At 37.8% G+C, this 15,774-nt stretch overlaps 1 protein-coding gene and 1 long non-coding RNA gene across 7 annotated transcripts in view; one reads left to right on the top strand and one right to left on the bottom strand.

Annotated features, from left to right (window-relative positions):
- The first annotated feature begins 39 nt into the window (after positions 1–39).
- LOC126918194 (epidermal growth factor receptor kinase substrate 8-like) overlaps positions 40–15,774 on the top strand; it is a 19,357-nt gene continuing 3,622 nt past the window's right edge. Inside the window, exons 1-6 of one of the 6 annotated variants that reach the window (XM_050725845.1) lie at positions 40–376; positions 10,849–10,922; positions 11,305–11,540; positions 11,741–12,080; positions 12,223–13,439; positions 13,722–13,839. In XM_050725845.1, the coding sequence (XP_050581802.1) occupies positions 10,877–10,922; positions 11,305–11,540; positions 11,741–12,080; positions 12,223–13,439; positions 13,722–13,839 (1,957 nt within the window). In that variant the 5' untranslated portion in view covers positions 40–376; positions 10,849–10,876. The other 5 variants (XM_050725846.1, XM_050725849.1, XM_050725850.1 and 2 more) reach the window with 5 other exon arrangements.
- LOC126918230 (uncharacterized) lies at positions 4,000–7,632 on the bottom strand. Its single transcript, XR_007711275.1, has 3 exons — positions 7,078–7,632; positions 6,276–6,520; positions 4,000–5,985 (listed from the first exon to the last, which is right to left on the bottom strand). It is a non-coding gene; the product is annotated as an uncharacterized LOC126918230 (long non-coding RNA).

Genomic DNA, 15,774 nt, shown 5'->3' with positions numbered 1-15,774 from the left:
ACTTTCATTTTTATTTTATTTCGCTATAAAATTTAGAAAACCGTAACATCGACGGACATTAATTACTCGTTACTACCAGTCAATTACATCTCAATTATAATATCCTGCCCCATCGTGTTGAAAATATCTGATTCCGTTAGATCTAACCGCCATATTGTATAGCTACGGTTCGACCAATGAGAGAGCACGCATTAGGAATGCACCTGGGCAAAACAGGTAAGAAGCAAACAGGCAAAGAGCAATCAGGTAGTCGTTCAGGTATTTCCAGTCGAGCATGTTCGGCACGTAGCTCTCTGCCAAAAGCTTCTCCTCCTTCTCTTTTCTCTTTCTTTTTTTCTCTTTTAGTGTGTGCATATTGTGAACATTTTGTAAATAGGTAAGTAAGAGACCGGTGTGAAACAGTTTTTTGTACGCATTTACGTCGCACGAGCTGTGATTTTTTTTTTACCGAGTTGTTCCGTACGGATCCCAAATTGCGGAACAGAGGAATTCAGCAGACTCGGTGAAACGCTGCTGTCAAGGTATTTATGGAAATGATTTCTTGAGTGGAGTCATTGTACCGAGTACACCGACGTGGATTTCTCCCCGCGAAGAATCGTCTGTCGTGGTCACACCTGTTGCTCTACGTCTCCGATGATAATCAGCACTCGACCATATATATCTATATATACATACTTCGTGCCTGGTCACGGTAACGGACTTCAATAAGAAAAATCCTACTATCGCGACAACATGCAATCGAATTCCATTAATTGACACATGTTTGTATTTTAACCGGATGTACTTTATTATCTTTCCTCCTTTATGAGAAAGATGTGCGGTCGATGTACTCGGTAATACGCACTTACGGGGAAAGATTCGATGCAATTTTATTTCTATCGAATACTTACTTGATCGGAAATCGAAACGTAATACAATCGTACGGTAAACAATGCAAAGCCACGAGACGACGAATTCATCTTGCGTCTCGATTATCGTGCCCCGAAAAAATTTTTATGCAATTGACACTTTGAAGTCATCATAAAAATATAGCGTATGATTTTCTCGTTAAACATGTTAACTATGCAAACATTATAGACTAATAAGATTTTGATTCCCCGTGCATAATCTTTATATATATATATAAGTATGCATCGTATGTAATCGTAAATAGTAGTGAACATTTTTGTCGCGTTATCAGCATTGCGTTAACGATGAATCGCAATGATTCATTGTTTTGGGACTTCATTTCTTTCTTATTTTTTTCACTAACATTTTTTATATCTTTTTGATAAAATAATATACCCTGTTTTTGTTAAAAGGTGTAAATAATGGGATCAATAATTGTAAAAATGAGAAAGAATAGCAAACATTTTTTCACCGTTTTATAAGGAGATTCCCCGCCCATGACATTTTCGATAGACGTTCTCTCGACTCAAGCAAATGCACCGTTTGTCGTTAATCGATAATGTTTTCGAATTTTGAATATTATTGTTCTTAATAAGATTGTGTCCACGTTAAATCGCATGTCTTGCAAAGATTCCTAAAATTTCTTATTGGCTAGATAGTTGATGTACAAACGCAATTACACGGGTTATTTCGTAAGTTTTTACGGTACTTATCTTTTATCCGCTAATAACACGAATACGTAATTTACATTCTCTCCTACTTTATAAGGTATAATAAAGATGAAACATAATTGGTGTAACTATAAATAATTAAATATATACGGAAATATGCGAAAAAGAACATAAAATTCCACTGAAACGTCCAGATTATTCTAATCCCTTAACGACGCGCTCAAAGCATCGAAGATGTCTATGGTACACTGTGACTGCACGGCAATCACCTGTAATTCACGCCTACGAAATACCTACGTATACTGATTATGATCGTCGTGACATAAATTGCAAATATTTATCGTACTCCGCGTGCATCGATATTGCATCGAACGACCTTCGATACCCTGAGAAAAAAGGGGATGGATTCATGTAGTTTTTGCCACTCACGCGTTTACGACATATATCAAATACAAATAATACTAGTTATACAACTATACAGTTAATGTCTCGAAGTCAATACTTTTCGTAGCCATTATATGAGATAACTTTGTAATATTTAGTATGCAAAACTATCGTTGATCTATATTCATGACAATATGAATTTGTATAAATATGCGCAATTTGGTAATCGATGAGATCTCCGTAAAACAAACATAATTTCTACTTTTTGTGCGTGACTTGTATATGATCGTTTACGAATAATTTCATTTTTCAGTTACAAAATACACACGAACAAATATAAGGTAGCGACTTTTGCGTGACGTTGCCCGACGAATTCAAGGAATGCCGAAACATCGAGCATGTTTTGAAAATAATGTTATTAGCCATTGTAATATCGATAAGCATTAATTGCGTTCGATTTAGAAAGCCGCAGTAAAATGTTCGAAAATTATCCTAAAATCTCGATAACGCGTATGTATCATTGACGGGTCGGCACCACTGTGACAAAGCAATAGTTCATGGAAGTACATAATCTGTTCGAGATAGAAACGACGAAAATACTTATTTATCGACCAGGTATCACTGAGTTAATCAGGATGTTTCGATTAGTCGAGATTAATCCCGACCATGGATGCAAGTGAGTGAAAAGTTCATTCGCTCGGTCCATTCACTGCGAAACTTGTTCGCAACCGGCGGATCAGTAGGTATGCGAGGCGCATTGGCAACTTTCTTTCCACTTTTTCAGTGCTCATACCGCCGTATGTCCGCGATATGTTTACTTTCAACAGGCATTTACGTGTCGTACCTCCACAAATTGTTATTTTCTTGAAAGCTTTGGCCCTCGACTGGTACCAAGTCTTGCACAATTGAGTTAATATTATTAATGAGATATCACAAGTTACATGTTATTAGTAAACTAGTGGATATTTCAGCAAATTTATTTTTTTATCGTATCTCAGAATTGTTTTATCCACTTTGGATATTCGTATATACGTATCTTTGTATATTATGTGCATTCTATTTTCCCATAGGTGCATAAAGATCAATATAAATGCAAAGTTGCGAAAAAGAAGTTCAACTTGCAGCTTGAAATTGTCAATTCATTAATATTATTAGCTGATAAATTATTGTGCAACAGAATTCAGAGTATCGACTTTCATCTACGTATTGCATTTTAGGTAATTAATATGGTCCATCGTTAATAGTTCCAGTTGGTTTCTTCGGTAATCTATCGCTGAATTTATGGTTGAAATAGAAGTGGTAATTGACTCTATTAAAAGTATTGCTATTAAGAGTACTTTTATTAAGTCGATCTAATTTGATCTGGTTTTATACGTTGTGTAGCAGGTATCTTACCTTAGTATGAGACTTGAGCGTTGAGACCTTAAGAGTTAATGCACAATAGTAATAGGTGTATTGAATGTGTCTTTGAAAATCCTTGTCAGAGCTTTTAAGATACTGGATTTAAGATACTGGATGTATCTAATAAAGTGTTTTGTGCCTTTTCCTAATATGTATTCCGGATCATACTCGTATCAGCCTAGTAAGATGGTTTAGTCCCTTTATATTGTATATATTTTATAGTATCTATCTTAGATTCTATCTATTTTATATTTTATATTATTTCTCCCTCGTTCAAAAACTTTAATTGATTCTTTATTTGGTTTCACCATACTCAATAGTTTTAAAACTGACTTCATAAAGTGACTCTCTGGTATTGTGTATGTAAAATAAACAATTGTTATGCGAGTAAAATATACTAATACTACATATGTAAAATAAACAAACATGTCTGGTATTTGTATCTTACTTACATTAGAAGAATAGAAATACTCGAAATTTCTTAGGAATATATTTTCGACAATTAATCAGATAAAATGGTCAATTGACATTATATGTTTAAAATTACTTTTTGATAAATCGACAAGAAACTAATAAAAAATCTGAAGGATAATAAAATACTAAATTATTATAACAAAGAATGTAAAGGAAATGTATTGAAAAAATTCTCTTGAGATACTCCTTTTCCACTGTTTATTACCAATTCGATATACCTCATTATCTCGGAGGATCTAGAGTGATTTTAGTCCCTCGAGAAGGGTGAATAACCTTCACCACGAGATATTCCACGCACTGGCGAATGAAGGGAATGCGAGCAGTTTGTTGCTCGTGCTATGATAAATCGAGAAGACGCGGATTTTACGATGTTGCTTGTAAACCACCTTGCACCAAGGAACGTTACGTTAACGACGACATAAATTCCTCCCCTTTCTCGCGCACTCGAACCCCAATCTAACGAGCATGTTGCGTTACGTTGTCACGAAAAAGAAGGAGGAAGGAAAGCCTCCAGGCGGGAAGCACAAAATTTTTGGTCCAAACGAAATAAATCTTTTAAAAATTTCAAATTCCTCCTCCATTTCTTAAGTCAATCACACGGTACTATTATTATACGGCCCTTGTAAATTACCTTTGCGTAATTTTTATAGAACCAAGATTTTTTCATTTCTATTCCAATCTTTTTGTATCCTAATTGGCGAGGATGGCGATAGCCAGTTAATGAAAAAAGATCTTGGTCAGTTAACGAGGTGCTAGCTTGTGCGAGAAGAAAACGAGAATGTCAGATTTCCCGTTCCTCTCCCGTGTCATTTAGACTTCGTACTGCGAATCAGGTTCCATCCTGCATGCCCACTTCCAAGTCAGGCGGATAATATTCTTGAGTAATTTACCTGCATTACACGTATGTAACTGTGTTGCTTGTATACTTTGTAGAAAGCATGGAAATTTACAAAGGTGATTCTTAGTCTTACAATGAAAGTCTAGAAAGATGAAATAAATACATATGATCTGTGTAACTTGGTGCTTAAATCGTTTTATCATTTATTAGGATATCTAGTATCCTTGAAAACTATTTTATAGATTAGATATTCGACAAATCACGGCATAGTATTAAAATAGGCAATCGTTTTCTTATCTTTCGTAAATATTCAGGTCATTTTGAAATATAGAAACCAAAATTCTTGTTTTCGAACAATGCGTTATTAGTGTTTTAAAAGAAATAAAAATTCCGCTACTTTTAGAATTAACAACTTCCAACATTCTTGCCCGATTTTCTTTCTGATATTTTCTTTAGGTAGTCATCAAATAAAAGTTCCAAACACGGTGTTCAGCTTGGAATACAACCGCCTCGCGGTAGAATTCCATCTTGGACGACGGAGAAGAAGGCATCAGAAGGTTGAATGCCGTTTCCGTCAAGTACGGTCAAGGACGTGGTTACTTCAGCGCATTCCCCGGATGAATTTTTCTCTCAGGGCGTGTCCGCATCCATAAGCAATTATACTTGTATGCTTGTCGCGGGATCGTAGACATCCAAGCCTTATAATACGCTCCTTTTATCTTTTCTTATGTTCCTGTTCGTACATATTTCGATCGTGTTGACACATAATCGAATTCCAAAAGAATATGTACTTCGATCGGTGTTCTTTTTGCGTATTCGATCGGTCACGACCGATACTCCCGGGAATTTACATAATTTAATCCTTAGCAGGGGATGGCGACATCTCGTGATAAGGGTTCCCATTTCCATCAATTCTCATTGGATACGATTGGCTGCGATTCTCATTGGAACCAACGCCGTAGGAATCTCACCGTCTTTATCTTCGATCGTGACAAACGATCGTTAACGGAGTGTAAATCGTAGATGGGATACTTCACTTTCTACTTTTCGATCCGTGAATACTTGACTTCTACATCGATTATTAGCACTTTATCGACCTGCCATTTTTATTACAGACGAACAATGACTTGTTACTGTGTGGTACTTTTAAAAAATGAAAGTAAATATTCATTGTCGTTTCTTAAATTCTTCCGTGTTAATGAGATGATGTAGCAAGAGTTTGGCACTGCGGGCGATACAATGTTTTGGCGCCCTCTATGCCCTTAATAGTGGACAGCTGGCTTCAACGCTTGAGGGCTCATGGTCTAGGAGTCTAACCTATTTAATACACTGAAATCAAGAATTGACGTTGGATATATTTTCTGAAACATTGCATCTATGCACTTTATGCGTTTTTAAAGCTTTCAATATTTACACATTACTACATGATTATTAGATTGTATTATTTATGCATTTTATACGATGAATATACTTAATATGCGAAGATGTATAAAATATCCAAAAGAATGAAGCACTTATTACAGTCTTTGATAGGTGAAACTCTATATCAGTAAATGAAATTTCTATTTAGAACTCATTTCTTTAGCTATATTCATAAAAGTATGAAATAACATACATACATATAGTATTTTAGTGACTATGTATTTTATGTAGGGCGCTAATCCACGTTTCAGATAGATAATGCTTTTATTCCACTTTTTACCGCATAGTTCCTCAGATTATTTTATATCGATTGTATGTTCCTATATTCTATTTATCTTCGTTTTAGTTCCATGATGAATTCTTAAGAGCTTTGTAAAGTGCGTTAGAATGTTCCTCACGGTGAAATATAGAGTAGCGAATTTGAGCGAGAACCGATAAAAATCTAGAATTCAGAGCGACACCAATAAATTTAGCTCGTAATCTCGAAATGCATCAATATTCGGTGACGAATGAAAGTATTATCACAAATTAGCGTTTCTTTTAAAATTCTATGTAAATATGTAAAAAATACGATTCTCCATTTAATTTTTTGTAAAGTATAATTTTTAAAAGTTGAAACCAGTTATGATATCGATTTCGATTCTTAAAATGGTTGTGCAAAATCTTTATTCCAGATACTGTTATAGCGAGATTTCTGTTTTGTTTACAATTCCTATGTTGCTTCCAGATTATTATTCTTTCGATTATGTATCGATTACAAAACAATTTTAGAATTGAAATATTGCTCCTTTGCAAACAATTCATTATGTGACTTTTATTACTTATTTTTATTGTATAGTTGCTTAAACTTCAGATTGGGAAATTATATTACACTAAGAATTCTCTGTTTTACAGATTTATACAGTATTTTATAGAAAAATCTGGTCTGTGGCAATACTTTTGTTCATCACTGTGTACACGACTTCGATTCTGAGGCATATGAACGAAGCCCACACTCACCTTCCTTCCTTTTCCCTTCCCTTTTCAACGTAGCTGTTATTAAGTCGCTGTTACGACACCTCTACACCGCGGTTACGACTTCGACCAGGGAACGAATTGCTCCATCGTTCCCGTGCTCCGGGGCTCTAAACCTAACCTATAATCAACACGAATCGTCGATATATCGGATCACCTTGCGCCTTACCAAGCTTATTATTCATATATGTATACTCATCATGATAACAATCGCGCGCGAGAAGATTGTTTTGCGTTTCTAACGAAGATAGTTAGGAACTTAGTTAGACACTCTATTTACCAGATCCGTCAGTTCGTTCATGCGCGAAAAAAGATATATGATTCTGGCGCGTGAAAAGGGAGGAACGAAGATAGAGTATAAAAAAGAGACGTACAAGAGAGAGGGTTATAACAAGGCTCTCGATCTTGAGGAAACCAAACGAACGTTCCCACCGTCGATGATACAATCGATTTTTATCGAGTCGCGTATCTCGTCTGGCGTTACGCAACGCCATTAACCGATCGCGATATAGTTCTACGACCCAAATCCATCGACACGTAAAATGATATACGTTTGAAACGAAATTGGGCCGCGAAACAAAACGCCCTCGTTCTCAAACTGGCCACGTTTCGAACTCGTTTTCCGGCTTCCTGATTAAATCGCGAGAATTTCGCATATATTAAAATGTTATATATCCGTTTAGGCCTTAATGATATGGAGGAACGTTTAAATTACGTTAAGTAAGAAACCAGTAGGCGGTTTGAATTAGAGAGAATTACGATACGGAACGGAATGAAACAAAACGAGGAGGAAAAGTTGGTTTCTTTTTCTTTTTGTTTCTTTTTTTTTTTTTCTAAATATGTTATTAAAGACTAGATTCTTGATTTCTAGGGATTAGAAACAGCATCGTTACAGTTGATAGGAACGTGTAACAATGCCTTCTCCGTTATGTGGATTCCCAGCATGCCTAATCCCAACAGTAGGTACGCATAGTGAAAGCATTCACCGAACGGACGAACGTTTATCCACCGGCAGGAACCAGCGTCGTTTCCACGTTTCAGATTTCGAATATTAATTACGTTCTCGCCGCTTTTACCGTAGTTTCATTGCGTCTGGAGAGAGAAAAACCGGAAAGACCGGGATCGTACCGCGCTTGTTCTTAAATACGTTCGATACATATACAACGCGACCAATCGCCGTTTGTCGATCCAAGTATCCCTCCTTCGCTGGTTTGAACATTTGAAAATGACTGTTAGTTACGACCCAGCGTGGAAATCTGGTTAAATGCGTAAATTAAAAGTAGCTTGGCCACTGCTGTTTCTGGAAATCTGTTCAAAGAGAAACTGCACATTTCATTTTTCAATAGGACTTGTTTTCAGATACAGTTAGTGTATTTACCTTTAAGTTCTCTCTTGCAAGGGAATATTTATCCATTTTGTAAATATTTTCATTTGAAGATATTAATTTTCAGTGTCTTTATAAATCCATTTCTACTAAATGGAATTGAATTGTTTCGTTATCTGTTATATGGTAGCTTTAAACAGATGTTATTTCTGTTTACATAACTTTAAATGAACTACATAATTCACGCTATTTGGTGATTAATTTTATACGAATATCGTTTAGAAAGACACTGAATTAATTCACGCACCTAATATGTTCATTCTAGTAACTTCCTATCGTAGACTTATCTATCTTCAGTACATTATTTCGGTATCTAAAGAAGCTTAAAGATATAGAAAAACAAATAAATATAAGTAACAGTGAAAAACAACGATAAATCACGATCACGTATTAGTCTAGGGATCTAGGCATCGGTAGAATTTAGTGTTCTTACTGATTACCTCGAATAAATCATCCGGTCCAAAACAAGCGCCTTCTCCGCATACGAGAAGACATGTGGGCAATTGTATGCAATTGTATGAGCTGGAGGAGCTGTCGGACTTGTAGTCACTTTGAGAGCCGAAGGAAAACTCTGAAGTTTGTTCTGATGTGATTACGGAGGAAAGCTCGGTATGGGTGTGCCCTTTGAACGAAGAACGCAGATTTGTTGCTTACATTTTTAGTCAGGAAAGTGAGGGCAATGATCCGCGATGCCGATTGTGCGATTATGACCGATGTTGGGAAGGAAGAAGCCTCTTACCAACGTGATTCATGGGCGACATTGTTTATGGGAAAACCAGCTTTTCCGTTAGGCAATTATTTCGTTTTTCCCATTAAGTAACTACTTAACAATGAAGGACAATGAAGGACGTCGAGCGGACCTTTTCACGCGACATAACACTTCTCATTATTTTTCATTTCACCTTTATCAGACATTTTAGACCGACTGTTCGATGGGCCAAGAAAATATCCTATTATTCGACGTTGTTATGCGAATCCCTTTGAACGACGTTTTGTTGAAAAGTAGACGCGTCTCGTTGCAAATTTACGACCTTTACGAACGAAATAGCCCGCCAAGCCCGCATCGACAGCCTTTATCCAGCACCTGGTTGAAACCGTCTGTTTGCGCCCGTATGGATGTGAGACGTTTACACTCGTTTAACAAAGCGTCGTCGAATCCAATAGGTTTCTCTCGGAGTAAATTCAGAATTTCACATTCCTCGCGCATAACTATGCAAAAACCAAGCCGTTTTCATAGTTTCTCTCTTTGCCCCGGTGCCACTTAGAGAATATATCGTTTCATATATTTCATAGAGGGGACCGATTTTTCTTCGCATTTCATCCATTTGGAAAATATTAACGAGAAACGAAGGTTGTACGATAGAAGCGCTTTTGAAAAATCGGTGAAGGATAATATAGCATCTATTAGAGAAAGGTAATGGAATGTTAGGAACGCCTGTCGAGGAATACAAATAGAGCTAGAAACTTGAATGACTACGAAACCCATTCATACCTGGCAACGATACATTCTACAAAACTGAAATAGGAAAAAGTAATGTGAAAATTGCACGCGATTCACAATGGCTTTTTAATGAACGAAAAGGTAACTCGCAATATTTCTACAGTGTCATATACGAGGAGAAAAGTAAAAGAAGAAATGAAAAGGATTTAATTTTGTTTCTTGAATAAACTGAAAATTCCAAGCGATTCAGGATGGCCTTTTAATAAACAGAAAGCAGAAAACACCTGCGATATCCAAATTGAATAAGATAAAGATAATAAAAGAGGGAATTAAAAGAAATCAAGGTTTCTTAAGTAAACTAAAGCATCTTTTTCTATTTATTTACCAAGTCTTTCGAATTCTGGAATTCCTTTTCGGGTACACAGCGGTATTTTCGTCCTTCTGTACATCTTAGCGCCACACAACTCGCGAGAAGGCTCGTTTCTGCAAATGTGTTTGTCGATGAATAATATTTATTGGCCCATTGTGTCCGAGGGATCTCACCTCCGGACGCTGAGGTTCGATAAGTGGAAGGCACGCGAAAGGAATTCTCGACATGTCTGGCGAGCGAATTAGGCTCATTGGAATTTCACTTTGGTTACAAGCAGGCTTTCGTGCCGCCAAGTATGGTCCCCATGACCCGGTAGCCGGATACGATACGCGACGTGCGAGTATCGACCGTCTCTATCATTAAGTTATTAAACCTGTACGCCTAACGAACTTCTGTGACATCGTTATTATCATTATATTACGCGGTGAATTTTCTAACAAAAAAATCATTTCGAATAAAATAAAACGACAATTTTTCAATAGGAAATAACACTTTGTTAAATTTATAAAATAATGGTGGAGTATCTATTTCTTCAACTTGGATATTCGTTGTTCGTTGCAGATAAAGGATAAACGATTGTCTGGTCACAATGCCGTACTACAACAGTGGACACAGTCCTTCCACCTATAATAAAGGTAATAGTGACATAATGTTAGATTGCTTGTTTTTGCCATCGTTAAACTTAACGAGGATGAAATTATTATAACAAGTAGATTGCGGATTTTCATGCACCTATTTATTTATTTATAAGGAAATGTAGTACTTGTTATAATATTTAATAGGCAGAGTATATCTCGGTTCCATCTTCTCCATTTCGTTTCAAAAGTATGAATTTGCATAGGTAATCTACGGTATTACTCATCAGTGTATCGCTTTATAATGATCGTTGAAGTTCTATATATATATATATGTTTCTTGTTTGTCACGGTTAAATAGCAGTAGTTTGTTATTAAATTAGTCGAATCACTCGAATGATAATTGAAACAGTTATTAAACGAATTAACAATGATACATCAGATGGAGGGTCGAGTGGTCCATCGAGCACATCGGGCGGCCGCGTGAGCAGTTCCGAGCCGACGTACATGATGGAGCATTTGGCCACGTTCACGGTCACGAAGGAAACCGGTATTGTTTATCCAGCGGACGGTATGCGGCGACTTTTGCAGTTGGAGAAGAGTAACGGCATCTGGAGTCAAAAGATGCAGCTCCGTCTGGAACGGAACTGGGTGCTGATCATGGACAACGAGACGGGGGTAAAGATTCCTCTTCAGACACACAGAGAAATTCTCCACTGATTTTTCCAGTGAAAAGAGAAAAGAACCGTATAGTAACTAGCTTGTGTAGTTACCGTAGGCGAACGATCAAATACGAAGTGGAACATTTGTGAAATTACTTTACGTTACGAGTCTCGAGGCAATTTCACTTAATGCATCGTTGATAAATTCGTATGCAGGCCGTCATGGAGCGATTCCCAGCCTCGTTGATACAGGAACCGACCGCGTTCACGTCGAGGGACCCTATGGAGATGTATAACAACATTCTCGTCTTCACAGTGGCGGATGACAGTGGTTCCGGTCAACGGGCAGAAATGCATATATTCCAGTGTCAAAGCGTCTCAGCCCAGGATCTCGTCGAGGATCTAAAGATGCTACAAATGGGTAAACTGGTACCCGGTGGTTCGCCAAGGGGACCAAGAGGTCGTATACCACCGCCTCCTACTTTACCACCGCCAGAACCACCCTTAAACGGGGTTAACGTCCGAGAACAAGTATCTGCCTTTAACGCTAACAATGGTAGGTTCTTTCATTTCTTCTCTTTCTTTTTTCCTTCCTTCTGCTTGTTTCTTATTTTTGTCTACTTACTTTCTTGAATATTTCATGAAGCGTCGTATAGTAGACGCATATAAAAATGGAGTAATTTAATTCTGCGTTACAGCCGACGGTCAAAACGATATATCTCGCGAGGAGAACAACGACGAGGTATCCTCGACGTCCTCTGAGAAATACGAACGCGACGTAACCATTCTGAACCATTGTTTCGACGACATTGAGAAATTTATCGCGCGTCTGCAACACGCAGCGGCTGCTTCCAAAGAGTTGGAACGTCGAAGGCGCAATCGGAAGTCGAAGAAGAGAAATCTGGGTGATGGGATGTTAACAATGAGGGCGAAACCACCTCCGGAGATGGAATTTATCGATATATTCCAAAAGTTTAAGCTGTCGTTCAACTTGCTAGCCAAACTGAAGGCTCACATTCACGACCCTAACGCTCCCGAACTGGTACACTTTCTCTTTACGCCGCTGGCTCTGATCGTGGACGCGTCTCACGATACTAATTACGATCCGAACTTGCCGAGCAAAGTGGTATCGCCGTTATTGACTAGGGAAGCGGTTAACTTATTGATCAATTGTGTCACCAGTAAAGAAACAGAGCTTTGGCATTCACTGGGCGACACGTGGTTAATACCACGCGATCAATGGAAAGGTCACGTTCCCCCGTATCACCCTATATTTATGGATGGTTGGTCCCCGGAGTATCCAATACCAGAGGATAGAGACCACGATCATCTGGCTTCCCTGTTAAACGCTGACAAACAGAAGAGGGACGAGCTCCCTGAACAACAAAACGATCCGTACTATAACCACCGAGAAGTGGACGAGTCTCATTACAGCAGCGATTACTTAGAGTACGAGAGTAGAGAAGAGCGTGCTGGTAACGAGTACTTTGATAGAAATTACGGGACTGCCTCGGAGTTGTATGGTAGAGAAGAAAGAGTAGTCGATCAAACGAGAGCGCACAGCGATATATCCGTGGACTCGATCGAAAGAACACCGAGAGCCGCCGGTATGGAAAGGGCTCAGGAAGCTTGGTTAGACGATCTGGTAGCCAGACACGCAAAGATCGTACAGGTTACTTATCCGAGGACGGCGAACAATGATAAGGAGTTGACCGTTGTCAGAGGTGAATACCTGGAGATTCTCGACGATAGCAGGAAATGGTGGAAGGCGAGGAATTCGAGAGGACAGGTTGCGCACGTGCCTCACACCATCGTCACGCCTCACAATCCATCCCATTCTAACGATAACGACGTCTTCAACAATCCTTTGTACACGAGCCGATACCCGCGACAGGGGCACGGCTATAATTACGAGGTGAGAGACATTGTGGCTTCTATACCCTTAAAGAAAAGCAATTACACGGGAATGGTTGTGAAAGCTTGATTACAGAAAGAATAATTACCGTTACGAAACTGTGTCACTGCTCGTGATCATTATAATTATCGTAGAATTGCTTTTTAATAACTATATAGAAACTAACAAGTAACATATGTATATATAATATAATACCTAAACCAAGATTCGATAAATAATAGATTTGCACGATTATCTTAGTTAAGATATTGTTTTACGATAAAAGTTACTTTTAATTTTCAGGATTCCGAAATCGAAAGGACCAGCACTAGTCCAGGACCAGAAGCCACCCATCGAACACACGCGATTCCACCGCCTGCACCCGCAGATTGGGTGAGAAAAGAGAGACTCGGGAAAAAAGGTGAATTCCGGTACTTTTAAGCTATTTAGTGACTCAGAGTCGTGTAATTTTGTCCATTGCTTGAGGGATCGGAGAGAAATCGAATCAATAGGATAACTTTAAATTGTGGTCGTCGATATCAGGAGACTTACCACGCTGGACCACCCAAGCAGTACGCAGCTAAAGTGCTTGAGACTTTCACGGCTTGGGTTCCTGTAGTTGAAGCTATCCAAGGCTTATTTCTCGATAGTTTCAGCTGCAAGATAAAGCATGCTATGTTGGAAATGATCAATAATTCAACGAATATATTAGCGCCACAGCGTTTATGTTGTGCCTTAAATTGCTGTACAAGTTGTACGTTCTGTTCTTGTAAGCGTTCTATGGTTTCCAATCTTTTTCTTTTTTTTTTTTTTTTTTTTTGTCAATACCGTGTTTTTTCTACTTGTATATATCATATAAATATATAAAGAGGTATATGTGAGCAATATCTAGGTCGAATTATCAATTATCGTTATCGCAATAGGGACAAGGTAAATGAAGAAATTGTATTTGTTGGTTCCGTCATTCAACTTCTTCGATCTCTTATCCAAAGTTTTCTTCTAGAATTTCTTTTATAATTTATATCGATGCATCGGATGCCACTTCTTTTCTTTCTCCCCTAAAGCCTTAAGATAAGACGATGATTTTATCAGATACAATACAATACAAGTTTGCAATCAAAAATAGAATTGCAGTGAATGTAATAAGATGGAACATATTTTATAATATACGAACAAAATTATTGGATATTTTATAAGCAAATTACAGACGACCTTCGTCTTCCACGTTTGTTAAAAACATAACCGACGTCGTTATACAAATCTCGTTGTATAGCAAAATCTCAACATCATCTGACATTTTACTACAGTCCATTAGAAGCGTTCGATTTTATTTTAATACCGTACCTTTTTCTTTTATAGTGACCGTAGCGACGATACCATATTTTTTATATTTATCGACTAACCAAATCTTAGTATATAATATTATATACGTACTTAACAGAACAAAGGATAATATGTATAGTTTCATTGTTAGAAAAAGAAAAAAAAAAACGTTGTAACGTAAAGGCGTCGAGTCAAGTGGACTGGTTAGAAGTTTTCCAAATTGATCGACCAAGAGATCGTGGTGAAGTCACTGTGTCCGTCCATTATTATTATTAGATATTCGGCTTCACTATGACAAAAAGCTTGTATGTAGCTAATCGTAAATTAAAGCTGTTGATAAAATTCCTCTTGGAATAATAGAAAACGTTGCTGTTGTTTCTGACGTCGAGTCGAAGCGACGTCAAGTATAAGTGTACTTACATTCATCGATCTTCTGACTTACTTCTTCCTTTATCAATGGCTTTAATCATCGACACGAATCTTTCTCTCGATGCTTGTACGTGACGTCACATGTGTCTGTATGCATCAGTGTGAATAAGCTTGTACAAATACGCGAAGGGCAACGCCGAGGCAGAAGAATCGTTGGATTTTCGCGATTCCCCTCCTACGAATCGTAAGATAAGACTGGAAGATCGAACCGAGCTCTACGTATGATGACGATCAAAATTACCTGTGCGATCAGAGAGCGAGAGGAAAGAACGTAGCTTATTTTCTCTTATCTATACTTCTATAACGCGGATGCGGAGAGATTTTGCGGCTACTGATTTATAATATTTCGAGAAACATCTCGAGCTCGGCGCGAACTAACTGTACGACGCGTTGTTGCGATTTTGCACATCGATGATACTCTATTATAGTTTTAAACAGACGAATAACATCGTTGCGATATTGCGGTGGTGACACCAAGCATCGTAGCAAGTTTCGCATATTGATCTGATGTTTCGTATTTCGGAATTTTTATATTTACAGAAATGCGAAGAAAAGACAATGTAGGGAATATCGCGAATGTTAAATAGCACGACTATCGTTACTG

This window comes from Bombus affinis, chromosome 7, assembly GCF_024516045.1.
Source record: "Bombus affinis isolate iyBomAffi1 chromosome 7, iyBomAffi1.2, whole genome shotgun sequence".
NCBI lineage: Eukaryota > Metazoa > Arthropoda > Insecta > Hymenoptera > Apidae > Bombus > Bombus affinis.
This window is presented reverse-complemented; position numbering and strand designations above follow the sequence as displayed.